This window comes from Myxocyprinus asiaticus, chromosome 6, assembly GCF_019703515.2.
Source record: "Myxocyprinus asiaticus isolate MX2 ecotype Aquarium Trade chromosome 6, UBuf_Myxa_2, whole genome shotgun sequence".
Lineage (NCBI taxonomy): Eukaryota > Metazoa > Chordata > Actinopteri > Cypriniformes > Catostomidae > Myxocyprinus > Myxocyprinus asiaticus.
The window spans coordinates 24,439,212-24,455,792 of NC_059349.1; the positions used below are offsets into that span (position 1 = coordinate 24,439,212).

The window sequence follows — 16,581 nt, forward strand, 5'->3', positions numbered from 1 at the left end:
TTTTCCTCTATCACTTTCAGTCACAAAAAGCCATTTTGAAATGTAGGTGGTGTTTTAATGTATTTTAGTCCTCACAGATGTACTTGTCCATAGACATTCAGTCTAATTTTCAGTTCATGCACCACGCACGTTGTTTCATATCTTGGCTTTTAAGTGGACTAGAAGCTCAGTCTAAGTGTCTTTAGAAAGTTGAGATTCTCCGCTTTGTGATATATGATATATACAATTTTATAATCAATAGTCAATAACATATACTGTATTTCTGATATGATTTGTTTAGCATGCTCTTCCTGCTGGACCGCATATTTTGTTCTGGATATCTAAGATATAACACTGGATTTAGGGCTGCAACAACTAATCGATAAAATCGATAGTTATCGATAATGGAAATAACCAACAACGAATTTCATTATCGATTAGTTGGATATTTGCGGTAAGCACGGAGAATCCCCATCCGTGACGTCACTCCACAGCCAGTGAAAAATGTGTTGCATTATGAAACTCATGAAAAACAAAGTTGAAGTGGGAAAAAATCACCACCCAAGTTGTCCTGTGCACGAGAGCAGTTTATAAACACTTCAAAGAAGATCATAATAAGCGTACAGATTAATGTGGAGTGGTTGCTGCGTCAGGTGCGTTGACCGAGTGCTTGTGCTGTTTGGTGCGTGAGAGTTGTTTCTCTCCTGGGCATCACTTAAATTTTACTGCTATTTTCTAAGTTTTATAATGTGAACATGTTATGAATTCAAATCAGCAGCGTATTTCGCAAAACTGTTTGTTCTTACCACAAGCGAGTCTCTGTTAAACTGTTATGAGCAAGCAAGCACGCGCATCCGCGTCAGTGAAACCAATCACAATGGAAAAAGGGAGAGCAATCATTAACATCATACCACGATTTCAGTTTCATTGTAATCAATTGTGCAGCTTTCATGGATAACAGACTAAAGTCTCAGCAATCAAGGTGTGCCGGGTTTTAAAGTGTTTTCTCTTGCTCACGTAAGCGCATGTCATACAGATGAGTCTTTTCAGCGCGAGAGTGAATTTGCACAGGGTTTACTATGAAGGTATTTTTTGAGCAAAACAACTGAGTGCCTGTGACAGTGGAATTTGTAGTTGTAGAGATTAGCCACACATGTTTATCAGTAAATTTGAAGTCACAGAGAAAAATGTTTTAAGAGTTGCAAACTTGTAGATTTTTTTTTTCTCTCCCACAAACACAACACGACAGTTACACCTTCTCAAATTCTTCATTGCAGGTGCACAAATCCATTCTACGAATGACAAATTAAGAAACTCATACGCTCATATTTTTGCTACAGCTGCTGCAGTGAATATGGTCCAAAACACATTCACACACCCGCAAGTCATGGACAGATTTTGCTCATCCGCAAATCAGTATGTGAATTCATCCAATGAGAGTTGCACACTTGTGGAATATTTTCTCACAAATACATTTTTTTCTTGGATATTTTTCTAGCACAAACATAAGTACATAACTACACCTGATTGAATCTGCTGCTACGAGTCTCAAACACTGTTTTTCTCTTGCAAATGACAAGTTTCGCACGCTCTCCCTTTTGCACCACATATCTGTGTAAAATATGGAGCAAAAGTGATTTGTGCATCTGTAGAGGCAGCGGCGGGCACTGTTCAGAGATCAGAGAATTTTGGCCAATCAGAAGAGCTAGTTATACCAATAAAGGTATGTTTTTTCTTTCTTTTTCTGAAATCACTCACCGTTATACATTTGTTTATAGTTAAAATATGCGCGCTGGTCAGCTACTGTTGGTAATCAGTGTTTCTTAGTTAGGTTAGCCTTTCTTGTTTCACGAAAGGTAAGCTAACGCTAGACTACCTGCACTGTTAAATTTGCTATTCAGTCGTCTCATATTAAATTATTTATTCCTTATATTCTCTTCTGCTTTACCTTCTAGAAAAATTACAGAACAGGGTGAGTCTTTGCAGGTGAGTATTATCAAGTATGCACCTAATGTAAGATTACCCTTATGAGAATTTACCATGGTCAGAAAACCATGGGTACCATGTTTTTTTTCTTTTGTTTTTTTTTAATAGTTTGTTTTTGGTGGATAGTAATTTTTATAGGAATACCATAGTAAAATAAAGGGATGTCAGAGTTTGCACTACAGTAGACAATTTGCCCAATAATTATTACTCCCATAGGGAAGCAGTCCCAAAATTGGAAGCTATAAATAACATAATCTTGATCCCATAGGTATCCAGGAATTGAGCGAAACTAACCAAGTAAACTAAGGGGGCTGGAAGCACCTGTTTCCAAGTGATTAATCCTCTGTTGCAGGTCAGCAGACGTGATTTAGTGGGACACTGCAGGGCACATGGGAGTGAGATAACTTACTATTCGACTATGTAAATATTGATTTTATATTATATGGAACACCTATTTGCAGTGACGTTGGATGAAAAACATGCTTTAAATCGCCTTTAGGCTTTATAAAATGTTAATTAACCCACTCTGTGACTCACTGCAGCTTCCAATTTTGGGACTGCTTCCCTATGGGAGTAATAATTATTGGGCAAATTGTATACTGTTTGTAGTGCAAACTCTGACATCCCTTTACTTTACTATGGTATTCCTATAAAAATTACTATCCACCAAAATCAAACAAAACAAAACAAACAAAAAGAAACATGGTACCCATGGTATTCTAACCATGGCAAATTCTCATAAGGGTAATCTTACATTAGGTGCATACTTGATAATACTCACCTGCGAAGACCCACCCTGTTCTGTCATTTTTCTAGAAGGTAAAGCAGAAGAGAATATAAGGAATAAATCATTTAATATGAGGGTATCATTTAATATGAGACGACTGAATAGCAAACTTAACAGTGCAGGTAGTCTAGCGTTAGCTTACCTTTCGTGAAACAAGAAAGGCTAACCAAACTAGAAACGCATATATTAACAAATGTATAACGGTGAGTGATTTCAGAAAAAGAAAGAAAAAAACATACCTTTATTGGTATAACTAGCTCTCTGATTGGCCAAAATTCTCTGATCTCTGAACAGTGCCCGCCGCTGCCTCTACAGATGCACAAATCACTTTTGCTCCATATTTGACATAGATATGTGGTGCAAAAGGGAGAGCGCGCGAAACTTGTCATTTGAAAGCGAGTTTGTGCTAGAAAAATATCCAAGAAAAAATCTTATTTGTGAGAAAATATTCCACAAGTGTGCAACTCTCATTGGATGAATTCACATACTGATTTGCGGATGAGCAAAATCTGTCCATGACTTGCGGGTGTGTGAATGTGTTTTGGACCATATTCACAGCAGCAGCTGTAGCAAAAATATGAGCGTATGAGTTTCTTAATTTGTGATTCGTAGAGTAGGATTTGTGCACCTGCAATGAAGAATTTGAGAAGGTGTAACTGTCGTGTTGTGTTTGTGGGAGAGAAAAAAAAATCTATAAGTTTGTAACTCTTAAAACATTTTTCTCTGTGACTTCAAATTTACTGATAAACATGTGTGGCTAATCTCTACAACTACAAATTCCACTGTCACAGGCACTCAGTTGTTTTGCTCAAAAAATACCTTCATAGTTTACAGATGATTGTACTATATTAAACTGTATGTAATGCTGAATATAATACGGGTCCTGATATTTGAAAGTCCTCCTGATAATTCCACATGTAATGTCTTATTTCACTAGAAAATTTATACTATGGCAAACATTATTTTACTGGATAAACAATTATTATTATTTTTTTAAAGAATAGTTTAGAAATGTAATCAGTGAAAATACTATTTTAAAAACTATAATATTAAAATACTTAAATGTATGTAATCAGTGACAGTGTACAAGGATATGTATCTAACATAAATATGTATTTTTCAGCTGGGCAGAATTATTAATATTTCTATTCTCATGTCACTATTGCTCTCTGCTGGGCTGATTTTTTTGTCCCGCTCCATGCAGTACAGATCATTTTATGACAAATGTTTTTGCATATGACAAATCTTTATGATGAGCATTTTTTGTTAAGTTTTACAAGTAAAGGAACTGTTTCACATATGTCATGAAAGTAATAATAATAATACATTCAAACTGATCTTTTCATGATTCAGGCTTTTGTGAGAGTATAGAATCGTGAATTCAGTATACAGTAAATCAAACCAAATCCTTAAGCCCTTTATCATTTAAGTTTTTTGAAAAATCATGTTTTAATAAAATACAGGAAATAAAATGTCATTCTTATCCGATTAATTGATTAATCGTAGAAATAATCGAAGATTAATCAATTATCAAAATAATTGGTAGTTGCAGCCCTAATTGGATTATTCACACATGCAAGCTCATAGACAAGTAAAAAATGGCTCACAGAAAACTGCATAAGGTAATAGCAGATATAAAGTTCTTAGCTATTTGGGACTTACAGCAGCAGTGATCGGTGCATAAAAGAGACATTTGTATTTGATGTCTTAAAGAAATCATATTTCACTTCGTGATTCTTTTCGAACTGTGGTATTAGAGCAACAAAAATAAACTGTAGTCGCATTCCTGAGAGCTTTCATTTGATAAATGATTTGTCTATTTAAGTGCTATTTGAAAGACTTTTATATTCATATTAATATTTCTACCACATTACCTCTAGGAGGCGCTGATTTGTGACACGGATGTATTCGGGCCTTATTTTGTTATTTGATTGAACATAAAGGCAGAAGTGATGGTTATTTAGGAAAAGTTCCGATTCTTAGCTTTCAACCGATACCACATATGCATGACTAATTGAACATTTTCAGCGTAAACTTTTTTCGCGACATAGCGCCCCCTTTTATGGCATACTTTTTACCACTGTTTACATGTGGCTCGGTCAGTAAGCAGTTTTCTCCACAGCAAAGGGGATATTAAATAGCTTAATATAAAAAAAACTGTGGTCTGGTAACTTATGCATGTTTTGAAGGCATAAGTTTTTGAAAAGGCCCTTTTTCCCTGCACATTTGTATTACAGTTAGCCTTCTCCTGTGCACTGTAAACATAAGAATCCTGGATTCTACATCACCAGTAAAAAAAAAATTATCAAGCAGAAAGCATCAATAAATAAAACCAAATGGTTGATTACCTTCGTTGAGCCATTTGAATACATCTGGATCATGTTCTCGGCCCCCTGCTTCACTTTTAATTCAATGTCATTCTGTTTTTTTAGGGCAGCTAGTCTGCTGCTGCTAGTGCATGTTCGTGCTTCACTTGTGGGGCTGTCCAGCGTGGGAGGGCACTCTGGAAAAAAGAATGGCAGAAAAGTAAAGCACATGCTGCGATCTGGGACTTATTGTACCATACTCGTCGGCAACTCAAAACATCAAAGGTGACAAGCTTGAGTCTTGTAGTGCGCGCTTGGCTTTAGCAGATAAGGTCAACCCTTCTGGTGTAACCAAGGTTAAGTGTCATGCTCAAGAGCACAATGATGATGGCTAATCATTTGAGGGGCTTGAACCTACAACCTCTTGGTTACCAGTTAAGATCTTCTTATGCAAAAACGTTTATGCAGTTCTCTGTGGCAACAACTTCCAGATTTTTTGCTTAACCACAAATAACAGGAAGGATATAGCAACAGTGTAACTAACTGTTTGTTTGACCTTTGATAGTCATTAAGAGTGATGTTGTGCAGAATCTGCACTAATCCAACACTCAAAAAGAAAAAAAGGATTTTTGCAAGTTGTTCAGTTTACTTAATTAAAATTAACAAAAGAAACACAATTCTAGAACATTCTGTCACAACTTGATTTCAAATGTAAGTTTATTTAATCCATTTGAGTTGGGACTACATAAATTCTTTTTGTAGCTTTGACAAAATTGGGCAGAGGATTTCCATTTCTCAACGTTCTTTGAATGGGACTGGATGGGGTGAACAAATGCATTTTTTGAGTGAAATAAGAATAGGAGGAGATTTGTTAATGTGTAATGTTTTTATATATTTGGTATTTAAAAAGATTGTCTGTTAGGCTGAACTTTACCATTGTGGTGAAGAATGGCACTTCTGCTTAGGTTGAGGATGTAATTTCACATTGATCTGAGTGCTGCTTAGCTCTGTAAGCAGTTGTTATCAAATTGACAGTGCAACAGCTTCAGTATCCTTACAATTGCTCACCTGGCATATACTAATGATTAATAAAAAAACTTAAGTTGGACCAACATAAGAAAATTAAACATTATTAAACTAAGTTTGACTAACCTAATAAAGTTGAGTTAAAACTACTATAGTACATTGATCTGACCTTAAACACAATTATGTTGGCTCAATGAAATTGACTGAATCTGAATAAACTAAATTAAATTGCTTGTAAAAAATTCTCAAATTCAATTAAGAAAATTACTTCCTAGTTTATATAATAAATAATATAAACATATGCATGGGTAAACAGTAATAACAATGATTTAAATTCTTCTTTAGCCTATGTACCCTTAATGTGGGGGTAAACTAAAGGGGGAAAAATAAAAAAATGCAATCTGCACACATTATATAACAGTGACAATCCATTAATTTGAGAGACAGACACAGACAAAGGATGAAAACTAATATCATTTAAATAAACCACTGCATTACTTTTCATGTTCAGGCTACAAAAACTCCCCCACCCCTACAGTTTCACAAAAATGAATAAACCTGTTTGACTTTTGTTAATAACGGCCAAGAATATCAGCTTTCAGAAATTCAACTGTTTCAACAACGTCAATCAATATGTACCAACACTGAAACTCAACCCTCGATTGTACGTATTATGAAAGCACTTTTAAGAGTAAAGTTTACTCGCCAAATAATTGCTTTTTTTCTGGGGTTAGTTCTCCAAAGCAGAAATCTGCATCCTCCACATAGTGCTCAATGTCAGAAAGTGTCTTTAAAACGGGCACCAGGATGTGTGACCAAGTAAAAGCTTTTGATTGGTTTATGAATTAATTCCTTCTTTATTAAGGGGTATTTATTAAGTGATTTATACTCAGTGATTTATTTGTTACACTGAGGCAACAGGTGCAATAGAGGGAGAGAGTTTTATACATATAAAACATGGAAAATTAATAAAATGATGAACACAAAATCCACAATCCTGAATTAAATTTAATTCAGTTGCTCATCTGCTGTTATACTTTTGATTTTTCTTGTATGGTTGTGCACCAAAAATATATATATTTTTATTCTGGTTATTTTCTTGATTTGTTGGTTGCACTATAATCTGCTTCTGGGATTTTATACATTTTGGAAAGTAAGTAAAGATTAAGATTTTTTTCAAAATAGCAATTTTAAAAACTATCGACTGGTTAATTGGCTTACCAGCTTTTTTCTCCTACCTTAGTTATCGCTATCTGCAAAATACAGTATCCCTCAACCTCTAAGTTAAACTTCTTATAGCCTATATTTAATCATTGAAATATGTGATATCATCATAAGACCAAGCAAAAGTGTAAAATATTTAAAAATAAACTGCATTGATCTAAACGTAATGTCTTAATAGGCAACATAGGCAGTATAAAAAAAATTACTATTTAGCCTCTCTGCTTTACAATTTCAATAGCTTAACTAAGGCTGTTCAGTGAAGAGGCAAGGGAGTCTGTAATTCATGTATTTTTACAGAGCACATTAGTGTGAGAAGCAACTGTTAATGAGGATGAATTTGTCTTTTGTTGTGCACCTGGAGACAAGTAACTGAGTCACATCATTCCACAAGGCATAAATACAGATGCCTTTGTTGTGGTTATTATAAGTAGAGACTGCTGGGTATGAGATAATGCACCCACACAGCAGGTATTACCAATCTACTACAATGAGACTAAAAAGCAGATTAAAAGGCAACGTACTAAAATAAACAATAAAAACAACTAGACACAAAAACAAATACTGGACCTTGAGCTAAGTGCGTGTGCCACTGATGTGTCCATTGAGTTAATGATGTAATGGGGTAGTTGACATAACATGGATTTTGCTAATCAGCATCAAAATGAATGTATAAGGGAAAGTGTACCATATATATATATGTAACTGGTCACCATTTCTTTTAAGCTTTTCTTTATTTTTAATTATCTCTTTTTTCTTCACTAGTTCATTTTAAATAAACCTGTGGTGTGACAAAGGAATTTTTAAAAGTACAGATATTTAATTAGCCTAATATGAGGTCATAAAGCTGCATGCATAATATTTATAAAAGAATTAGCAAAATACAGTTTAAAATAGTTTTAGACAGAGTATAGCATGTCACAACACAGGACAATGTGAACTTTACAAAAGCATTTCTATTCTATGGCAGTTGCACCTCTCTGCAATGTTTGATAAAGTCAATCATCAGATCCTCCTGTCCACCCTCTCTACTCTGGACATCACAGGAACAGTGCTTGACTGGTTTAAGTCCTATCTCTCAGGTAGTTCCTTTAAGGTAGCCTGGAGAGGTGAGGTGTCCAAGTCACATCAGTTACTTACTGGGGCACCTCAGGGCTCAGTGCTTGGGCTACTTCTCTTCTCCATATACACAACTTCACTGGGACCCATCATTAAAGCACATGGGTTCTCTTACTACAACTACAATAATGCCTTCCAAAACGGTCAGAAATCTATGGGTAACCATCGATAACCAACTCAATTTCACAGACCACATCTAAAAGACAGCACGATCATGTAGATTTACACTCTACAATATCAGGAAAATAAGACCCTTCCTCTTTGAACATGCTACACAACTCCTTGTGCAGTCAATTGTCATAACTAGTCTGAACTACTGTAACACTCTCATTTGCAGGCCTCCCTGCATGTGCAATTAGGCCCTGCAAATGATCCAGAATGCAGCAGCATGACTGGTCTTCAATGAACCAAAGAGAGCGCATGTTACACCATTCCATGTCCCTCTTCACTGGCTGCCGGTTGATGCACGTATCAAATTCAAGGCTCTGATGCTGGCATACAGAACAGTCACTGGGTCTGCTTCAGTGTACCTAAAATCGTTTCTGCAGAACTACATTCCAACCAGAAGCCTGCGGTCGGCTAATGAGCGGTGCCTTGTTGTACCAATACAAAAAGGCACCAAAACACTTTCCCGGACTTTCGGTTTCACTGTACCTCATTGGTGGAATGGCCTTCCCAACTCCATCCGTGAAGCAGACTCACTCTCTGTCTTCAAAATACGGCTAAAAACACATCTTTTCCATGAGCACTTATCCATGCACTCATAAATAATAATAATAGAATATATATATATATATATATATATATATATATATATATATATATATATATATATATATATATATGGGGATGGTGGCGTGGTTGTGTATCTGTCTGCAGGAGAGGGAGAGCGGTAAGGCACGTCACCTGGGCTGTCATTATCATTAACACCTGTCTCTCGTTATAGTGATGGCCTAAGTTCTGGTGGACAATGCAATGCAATATCCGGAAACAGTGCCCCTACGCAACATTTTTGTTGACTCTCAAAGACGTGGCCAAGTTGCAAGTGGAATTCACGGACATGTTCTCGCCTCTCCCCGGTCGCACGAACCTCATAGAACACCATATCGAGACCACCCCGGGGTGGTGGTTCGTAGCCACCCCATCACCTTCCTAAGAAAAGGGTTGTTCAGGAAGAATTGGAGGCAATGCTCGAGATAGGCGTAATAAAAGAGTCACACAAAGACAGGGCCAGCCTGGTGGTCCTGGTACCTAAGAGCGATGGGACAGTCCGGTTCTGTGTAGACTATCGCAAAGTGAACGCAGTGTCCAAATTTGAAGCGTACCTGATGCCTCGGATTGACGAGTTGCTCGGTCGGTTGGGCGCGGCTCAATTTTACTTGACACTGGACTTAACAAAGGGTTATCGGCAGATCCCTTTATCTACAATCTCCCGAGAAAAAACGGCTTTTTCCACACCAATCTGTGACTCTTCCGTTCGGTTTGTTCGGGGCCCCTGCCATGTTTCAGCATCTCATGGACAAAATTCTCAGACCACATACAGCAAATGCCGCCACGTAATTAGATGATATTATTATTTATAGTAATGACTGGCGGCGGCATATGCAACATCTGAGGGCTGTCCTGAGGTTGCTGCATTGGGCGGGACTCACGGCCAACCCGAAGAAGTGCGCAATTGGGTGGGTGGTAGTTCAGTATCTGGGGATCTACTTGGGTCACGGACAGGTGCGACCCCAGGTTAACAAAACTGCAGCAATCGCGGCCTGCCCGAGGCCCAAGACCATAAAGGAGGTAAGACAGTTTCTGGGGCTGGCAGGCTACTACCGATGGTTTGTGCCTAGTTCCTCTGATGTCACCAGCCCATTGACTGATCTTACTAGAAAGGGGGCCCCGATCCAGTCCAGTGGACAGAGTCGTGCAAACAGACTTTCCTAAAAGTAAAGTCCGCGCTTTGTGGGGGGCCGCTTTTACATGCTCCTAATTTCTCTCTCCCCTTTACTTTGCAGACGGATGCATCCTTCAGGGGGTTGGGGGCGGTGCTTTCGCAGGAGGTGGGGGGGAGGAACGGCCGGTACTGTTCATAAGTCGCAAGCTCTCCTTGAGGGAGACAAAGTACAGTAGCATCGAGAAGGAGTGTACTGTATTGTTGCCCTGGCCTGAGTTGGGCAGTGAGGGTATGTGGGGATTGGGGCTTGGTTGTGTATCTGTCTGCGGGAGAGGGAGAGCTGTAAGGCTCGTCACCTGGGCTGTCACTGTCATTAAAACCTGTCTGTCAATATAGTGATGGTGGAGGGAGACCTGAAAAGGCCGACAGACGCATCAGTCAGCAGAAAGGGAAAGCAGAGAGAGAGTCGGCTGTGTGTGTGACTACTAATATTGAAATTAACTCTCACTGACGTGATGTGTGTTTATTTGGCCACAAAGAGCCCTTTTTGTTTATGTTCCTTCTGATGCTAAAGGAGTAATAAAAATACTCACGTTGACCATTTCAGCAGCCTCCTGACTCCTCCATTTGCCCTGAAAATACAAACTCTGATACAATATATATATATACTTGATGCACTATAATCTGTCTTGGATACTACTATTCTCATGCTAGTAAAACTTTGTAATGCAGCACTTTTCCTACTACTGTCTCCTGAAGATGAATCGCTTATGATGTATTATTCCTCTTTTGTAAGTCGCTTTGGATAAAAACGTCTGCCAAATGAATAAATGTAAATGTATGACAAAATCAGTAGAAGCTGTGAAGTAATTCAAACATTACAGTAAGAGTAACATAATATGATATAAATAAATGACATGCTGGTTGCTCAATTTCTGTGTAATATAAGTAACATTCTTCCCTAGAAGTAAATGTTATGGGAAACCACCACATTATAAATACAGTAACTCAGACATATAAGATGAACATACAGGCAGGGCCTGTCCAAAGCAGAGGGTTTCACCCGGGTAACTACAGCCTCACCCACTTCATTTTCTGGAGTCCTGACAAGTGCTGAGCCACAAAAGAGCACTATGACATCATCAGTGAGGGACTCGCACTGTAGGGCTGTTGTCTGGAAGCAGATCTGCTGATTTCTGCTCAGCAGAGACAGACACAGACAAAGGAGGTCGACAAAGAGGTGTGACGTGTGGCAACATTCCTCTACCATTGCATCACTAAACAAAAGACCTCTCTCAAGTTTTCCATGCCAGTCTTAATTTGGTCCTGTTTAAGGATGCGACTATAAGGGCAATATGCTTACAGATTTTCCCAAGCATCTGGCAGAAAGAATTCACTAGTCCATAAGAAGTTGTACATCAGACCTCATTGTAGCCAAAGATCCTTAGAGGCATGTCAGTTTACTCGGCGGCCATATTGGTAACGCCTTCAGTCATGCAAGTACCGCAGGGTTCCCCAATTAGTTTTCACCAAGGCCAAATTCTGTCAGCAACACAAAGCCAAGGGCCACCACTCTCGATGTTATGATAAAGTGTTTGTACTGCTATTATTATTATTGTTGTTGTTGTTTTTATTGTTTTTGTTGATAAAAGTGGCAACATAAATATTCAGATTTTTTATCAGTTCTTTTTCTCAGTATTAGTAGCCTGTTTTTTTTCTTATTCAAACAATTATGAACATTTTGCTTGTATACAGATACACAAAACTACACAACTTTGGCTGTTGAAAATTGTAAAAAAAAAAAACACAAAAAAACTAATGAACAATCTGGATCCAAGACTGTAACCATGTCTTGAACTTTGGGGGGGACCAAACCATTTTGGGGGTGGGGGGTCATGGGTGTTGAGGTCACAAATATAATGGTCATCTTTGGTCCTTTAATATAGTAAAGGCGCTGAATGCAATAATTTTCTGAATAAAGGCCCAAATTTGTGTAACTTTTGGTTTTAAAAGATACATGTATTTTTAAAGTTCACACAGTACAAGACAAACACTCTGTCTGCATTGCCAGCAATTTGCCTGTTTCAGTCATCTTTCTTTTTTGTGAAATTACACAAGAACAAATATATCAATCTGACTGGCTGATGAATCTGACAAATCTGACTTTAGGTGCCTTTTCACTGCTGTGTTGAGGGATTCTGTGGAAATTCTAAAGGCCTGACGGGGTGGAGCACAGACTCACGCGCTGCTTTGGCTTCGGGCATGTGATTTGTGAAACAGTTGTCATGCTTTGCTTCTAAGCATCGAGGAATAAATTCTGATTGGATAACATTTTTGTTTATTTCTGTTCATTTGTAGATGGATTAGGAGTGGAAAGCAATTGAAAATACAAAGGTCAATGAGAATCAAAGGGTGAAAAAATATTTATTTATTTGGCATGTTATGCCAGCAGAGAAGGCTTTGCTGGCCTTGAGAAATCACCACTGGTTTTATGATATGTTATACCTGTTAGCCTACATGCAGTTTTCTCATGTCGTTTATGTTGATAAATCTTAAATACGTTTAATACATGCTTAAATAATTAAATGTTTATACATTTCATAAATGTTTGAATAGGTAAGGGTTGAATAGGATACATTTTTGTCATTTTTGCACATTATTGTCAACTAAAATCCGTTATTTTCACAGACTAAAATTATATGCCATTTTAGACAAAGTAAAATTGACTAAAATAAGTAAATATGACATGACAAACATGTTGACTAAATTTCAAGGACATTTTTGTCAAAAGCAACTCTCTAATGACAAGTTGGATAAGGAATAAAAAAAATGTGTATACTATACTATAAAGTATTTATAGTAATGATACAGTAATGATACAAGCTGTCGTTTAAAAATGTCATACACATTTTTAGCAAAAAATTCACAAGGTTAGAACCCAATAATAAGAACAGAATTCCACAAATAATAATAATTTAATAGTTGTAATAAAAAATAACAACTGAAGTGCTACTTTATCAAAATTACCATATTTACAATGTTTGTTGAAGTTAAATTATTTCATTATGTATGATTGACCCTTTAAATATTTATATTTACACATTACACTTACTACACTATTACATTTTGTTACATGTTTGTTTATATACACTTGAACGATTCACTTGAGCTTACATTGATATGTATAACAAGCATTAAAATGGTACTGTCTCTTTAAGAGACCTGGCAGCTCCACAAGCAAATGTTTATGGTCGATTTAGCACAGCGCACATTAATGAGAGAGAAGTTGCATGGTGGTTTTTCCCTCATTCAAGCAATGTATGATAAGAATGAATGTTTATTTTTTACTTTTTGATCACCAACTGGCTGTAAATAACAGACAGGATATTACAAGAGACATGAAATGAAAATGGAGTGTGTTGATATCGTATCGACACAAAATACATGGAATGAGCCAAATGGAAACTTTTACTTGCATAATGTGTATTGACTTACATGTACAAATATTTATTGTACAAGTTCTCTAATTCAAATCTATAAGCCCTCGAGTTTTGCAACAATTTTACCTTCTAACAGACTGGTCTGTTGCCATGCTGTGCAATGGAGAATGTTGTGAAAACAGTAAGTGGAAACGTTTAAGCAAAATCAGAGTTGACGTCCTTAAATGCAATGTAAATGTAACTATGGCATATCACAGCTCAACTAAAGCAATGGTGGCAGCACGATCACGACACCTCAGGACCCACTGCAGCCAAATAAGCTCAATTTCCTTCAGAGTGCGCACTCACGAGACACAGCACGCATTAAAAGACGAGGCTGAATCTAGCTTCATAAACGACAACTTTTTATCCAGTAAAAGGATCGCTGTGCTTAAGCTCTACACCAATACACAACTCAATCACTGGCGAGTAAAATCTGAACATTTACTAGCCAGTGGCTCATAACAGACATATTTTAGTTGCATAGCGTGAAATTTGGTCGCATTTGCCAGTGATTTACTCGCAATGTAGAGGGCTGAAAAGATAAAAATTATATAAAATCTGCAAGGTTGAATTAACAATTTATTGAAAGAAGCTTTTTTCATACCTAAGAGGAGATCTTCTGGATCCTTCACCACAATATGGGCATTGAGTTCCTGCAGCTCTTGATGCAGCTCCTCTAACTTCTTGTTGGACTTTTTGAGCATATTATCAACATATGCCAGTCTCTTTTTTTCAGTGGTGACCTTTCTAAGGTTCTCCACCCCCTCTTTGATCTTCAGCTCTTTGCGGATCTCCCTCTTGATCTGCTCCTTGATTTCATCTAGCTTCTGTTGCACCATGGTATCAGACAGGTCAAGGTTGTGCCCCAGGCCCAGCCGCTCCGAAACCATGTGAGCCTGTACAAAATAAACTGTGTATTACAATGTTTTATACAATGCAACATATTTGGCTGTCTATACACTGCATGCCCAATTATTAGGCAAATTGTATTCCTCAGGATTAATTTTACTGTTGAACAAACACAATGCTCTCAGTCAATCCAAAATGTTATTGAACCTCAAACCTGAATGTTTAACAAAGAAAAAGTGAGTTTTGTCTTTCTCAGGGGAATATATAAGAGTGCACAATTATTAGGCAACTATTAGTGTGCACAATTATTAGGCAACTAAATTACAAAAAGAATTTCTCCCAACTCAGTTGTTTGTTCTCAATTTTTAGAGTAGGTGCAACAAATAAGTAACACAAAATGACAATTAAATAACATTTTTGGCCTTTCAAAAATATTCAGTGACCAATATAGCCACCCTTCTTTTCAATAACTGCCATGAGCCTTCCATCCATGGAGTCTGTCAGTTTCTTGATCTGTTCACGATCAACTTTCGCTGAAGCAGCAACCACAGCCTCCCAAATGCTGTTCAAAGAGGTGTATTGTCTTCCCTCACTGTAAATCTCACATTTGAGAAGGGCCCACAAGTTCTCAGTAGGATTTAAGTCAGGTGAGGAAGGGGCCAAGTCATTATTTGGGGATCTTTGAGGCCCTTGCTGGCTAGCCAAGCAGTGGAGTACTTGGATGCACGTGATGGAACATTGTCCTGCATAAAGATCATGGCCTTCTTGAATGCTGAGGGCTTCTTCCTGTACCACTGCTTGAAGAAAGTACTTTCCAGAAACTGGGAGTAGGTTTGAGAGTTGAGTTTCAGTCCATCTTCAACTCAGAAAGGTCCAACTACTTCATCTTTAATGATAGCAGCCCATACCAGTACCCCTCATCCACCTTGCTGGCACCTGACTCGAAGTTGTGCCCTGTGTCCATTAGTGATCCAGCCATGGGCCCATCCATCTGGTCCATCAAGATTCACTCTCATTTCATCTGTCCATAAAACCTTTGAAAAAGCTGTCTTCAGGTATTTCTTTGCCCAATCTTGACGCTTCAACTTGTGAATATATTCAGTGGTGGTCGTGTTTCATCCTTCTTGACCTTGGCCATGTCTCTGAGCACTTGGCACCTTGTACTTCTGGACACTCCAGGTAGGTTGCAGCTCTAGAATATGGTAGCATTGGAGGATAATGGGTTCCTGGTAGCTTCACGTTTAATTCTTCTCAAGTCTTCTGTAGTTAATTTGCACCTTTTCTTCTCCATGCGTTTTTTGCGCCCCAGTTGACTATTCACAACAAAACGTTTGATTGTCCGTGGTCATGCCTCAATAGTTTAGCTATTTCAAGAGTGTTGCATCCGTCTGAAAGGCATTTTACAATATTTGACTGTTCAGTGTCAGTTAAATCTCTTTTTTTGGCCCATTTTACCTGAGGTAATGAAGCTGCCTAATAATTATGCAAGGTGTTAGTCACTTTCGCCACACCCTCCCTCATTACACAAATACATACCACCTGAAAATGATTGAATCCAATAAGCATTCAAATGTATATGGTTTGGAGTTGGAAAAAGTGCATGGAAATAATGATAAGGTCAGAATACTCACTTGCCTAATAATTGGGCACGCAGTGTATATACTGTATATATATATATATATATATATATATATATATATCCTATCACTTTATGCATAATATTAGTTGAGAAAAGTCAAAGAGTGACTCTTTATACTATATTTGCTTTGCTTTAAAAAACAAATAAATAAATAAAACATTCATAGTCAGCACCTGAAGGAAATTCCCTCCAAAGCAGAATTATCACCTCCAGTGACATGAGTCATTGTATTGCGTTCATCTACTAGTGCACCCTGCACACTTACCTGATAGTCATGCACTAGTCTAATGCATGTGCACACA

General features: G+C 37.6%; 1 protein-coding gene across 2 annotated transcripts in view; it reads right to left on the bottom strand.

Annotated features, from left to right (window-relative positions):
* Window positions 1-16,581, bottom strand: part of LOC127442620 (serine/threonine-protein kinase N2-like) — a 33,995-nt gene that overhangs the window by 13,840 nt on the left and 3,574 nt on the right. Inside the window, exons 2-3 of one of the 2 annotated variants that reach the window (XM_051700789.1) lie at window positions 14,396-14,687; window positions 5,101-5,255 (exon numbers count right to left, since the gene is read on the bottom strand). In XM_051700789.1, coding sequence (XP_051556749.1) covers window positions 5,101-5,255; window positions 14,396-14,687 — 447 coding nt within the window. Of the gene's footprint in view, window positions 1-5,100; window positions 5,256-10,902; window positions 11,112-14,395; window positions 14,688-16,581 lie in introns of those variants that run through there. The other variant, XM_051700790.1, reaches the window with a different exon arrangement.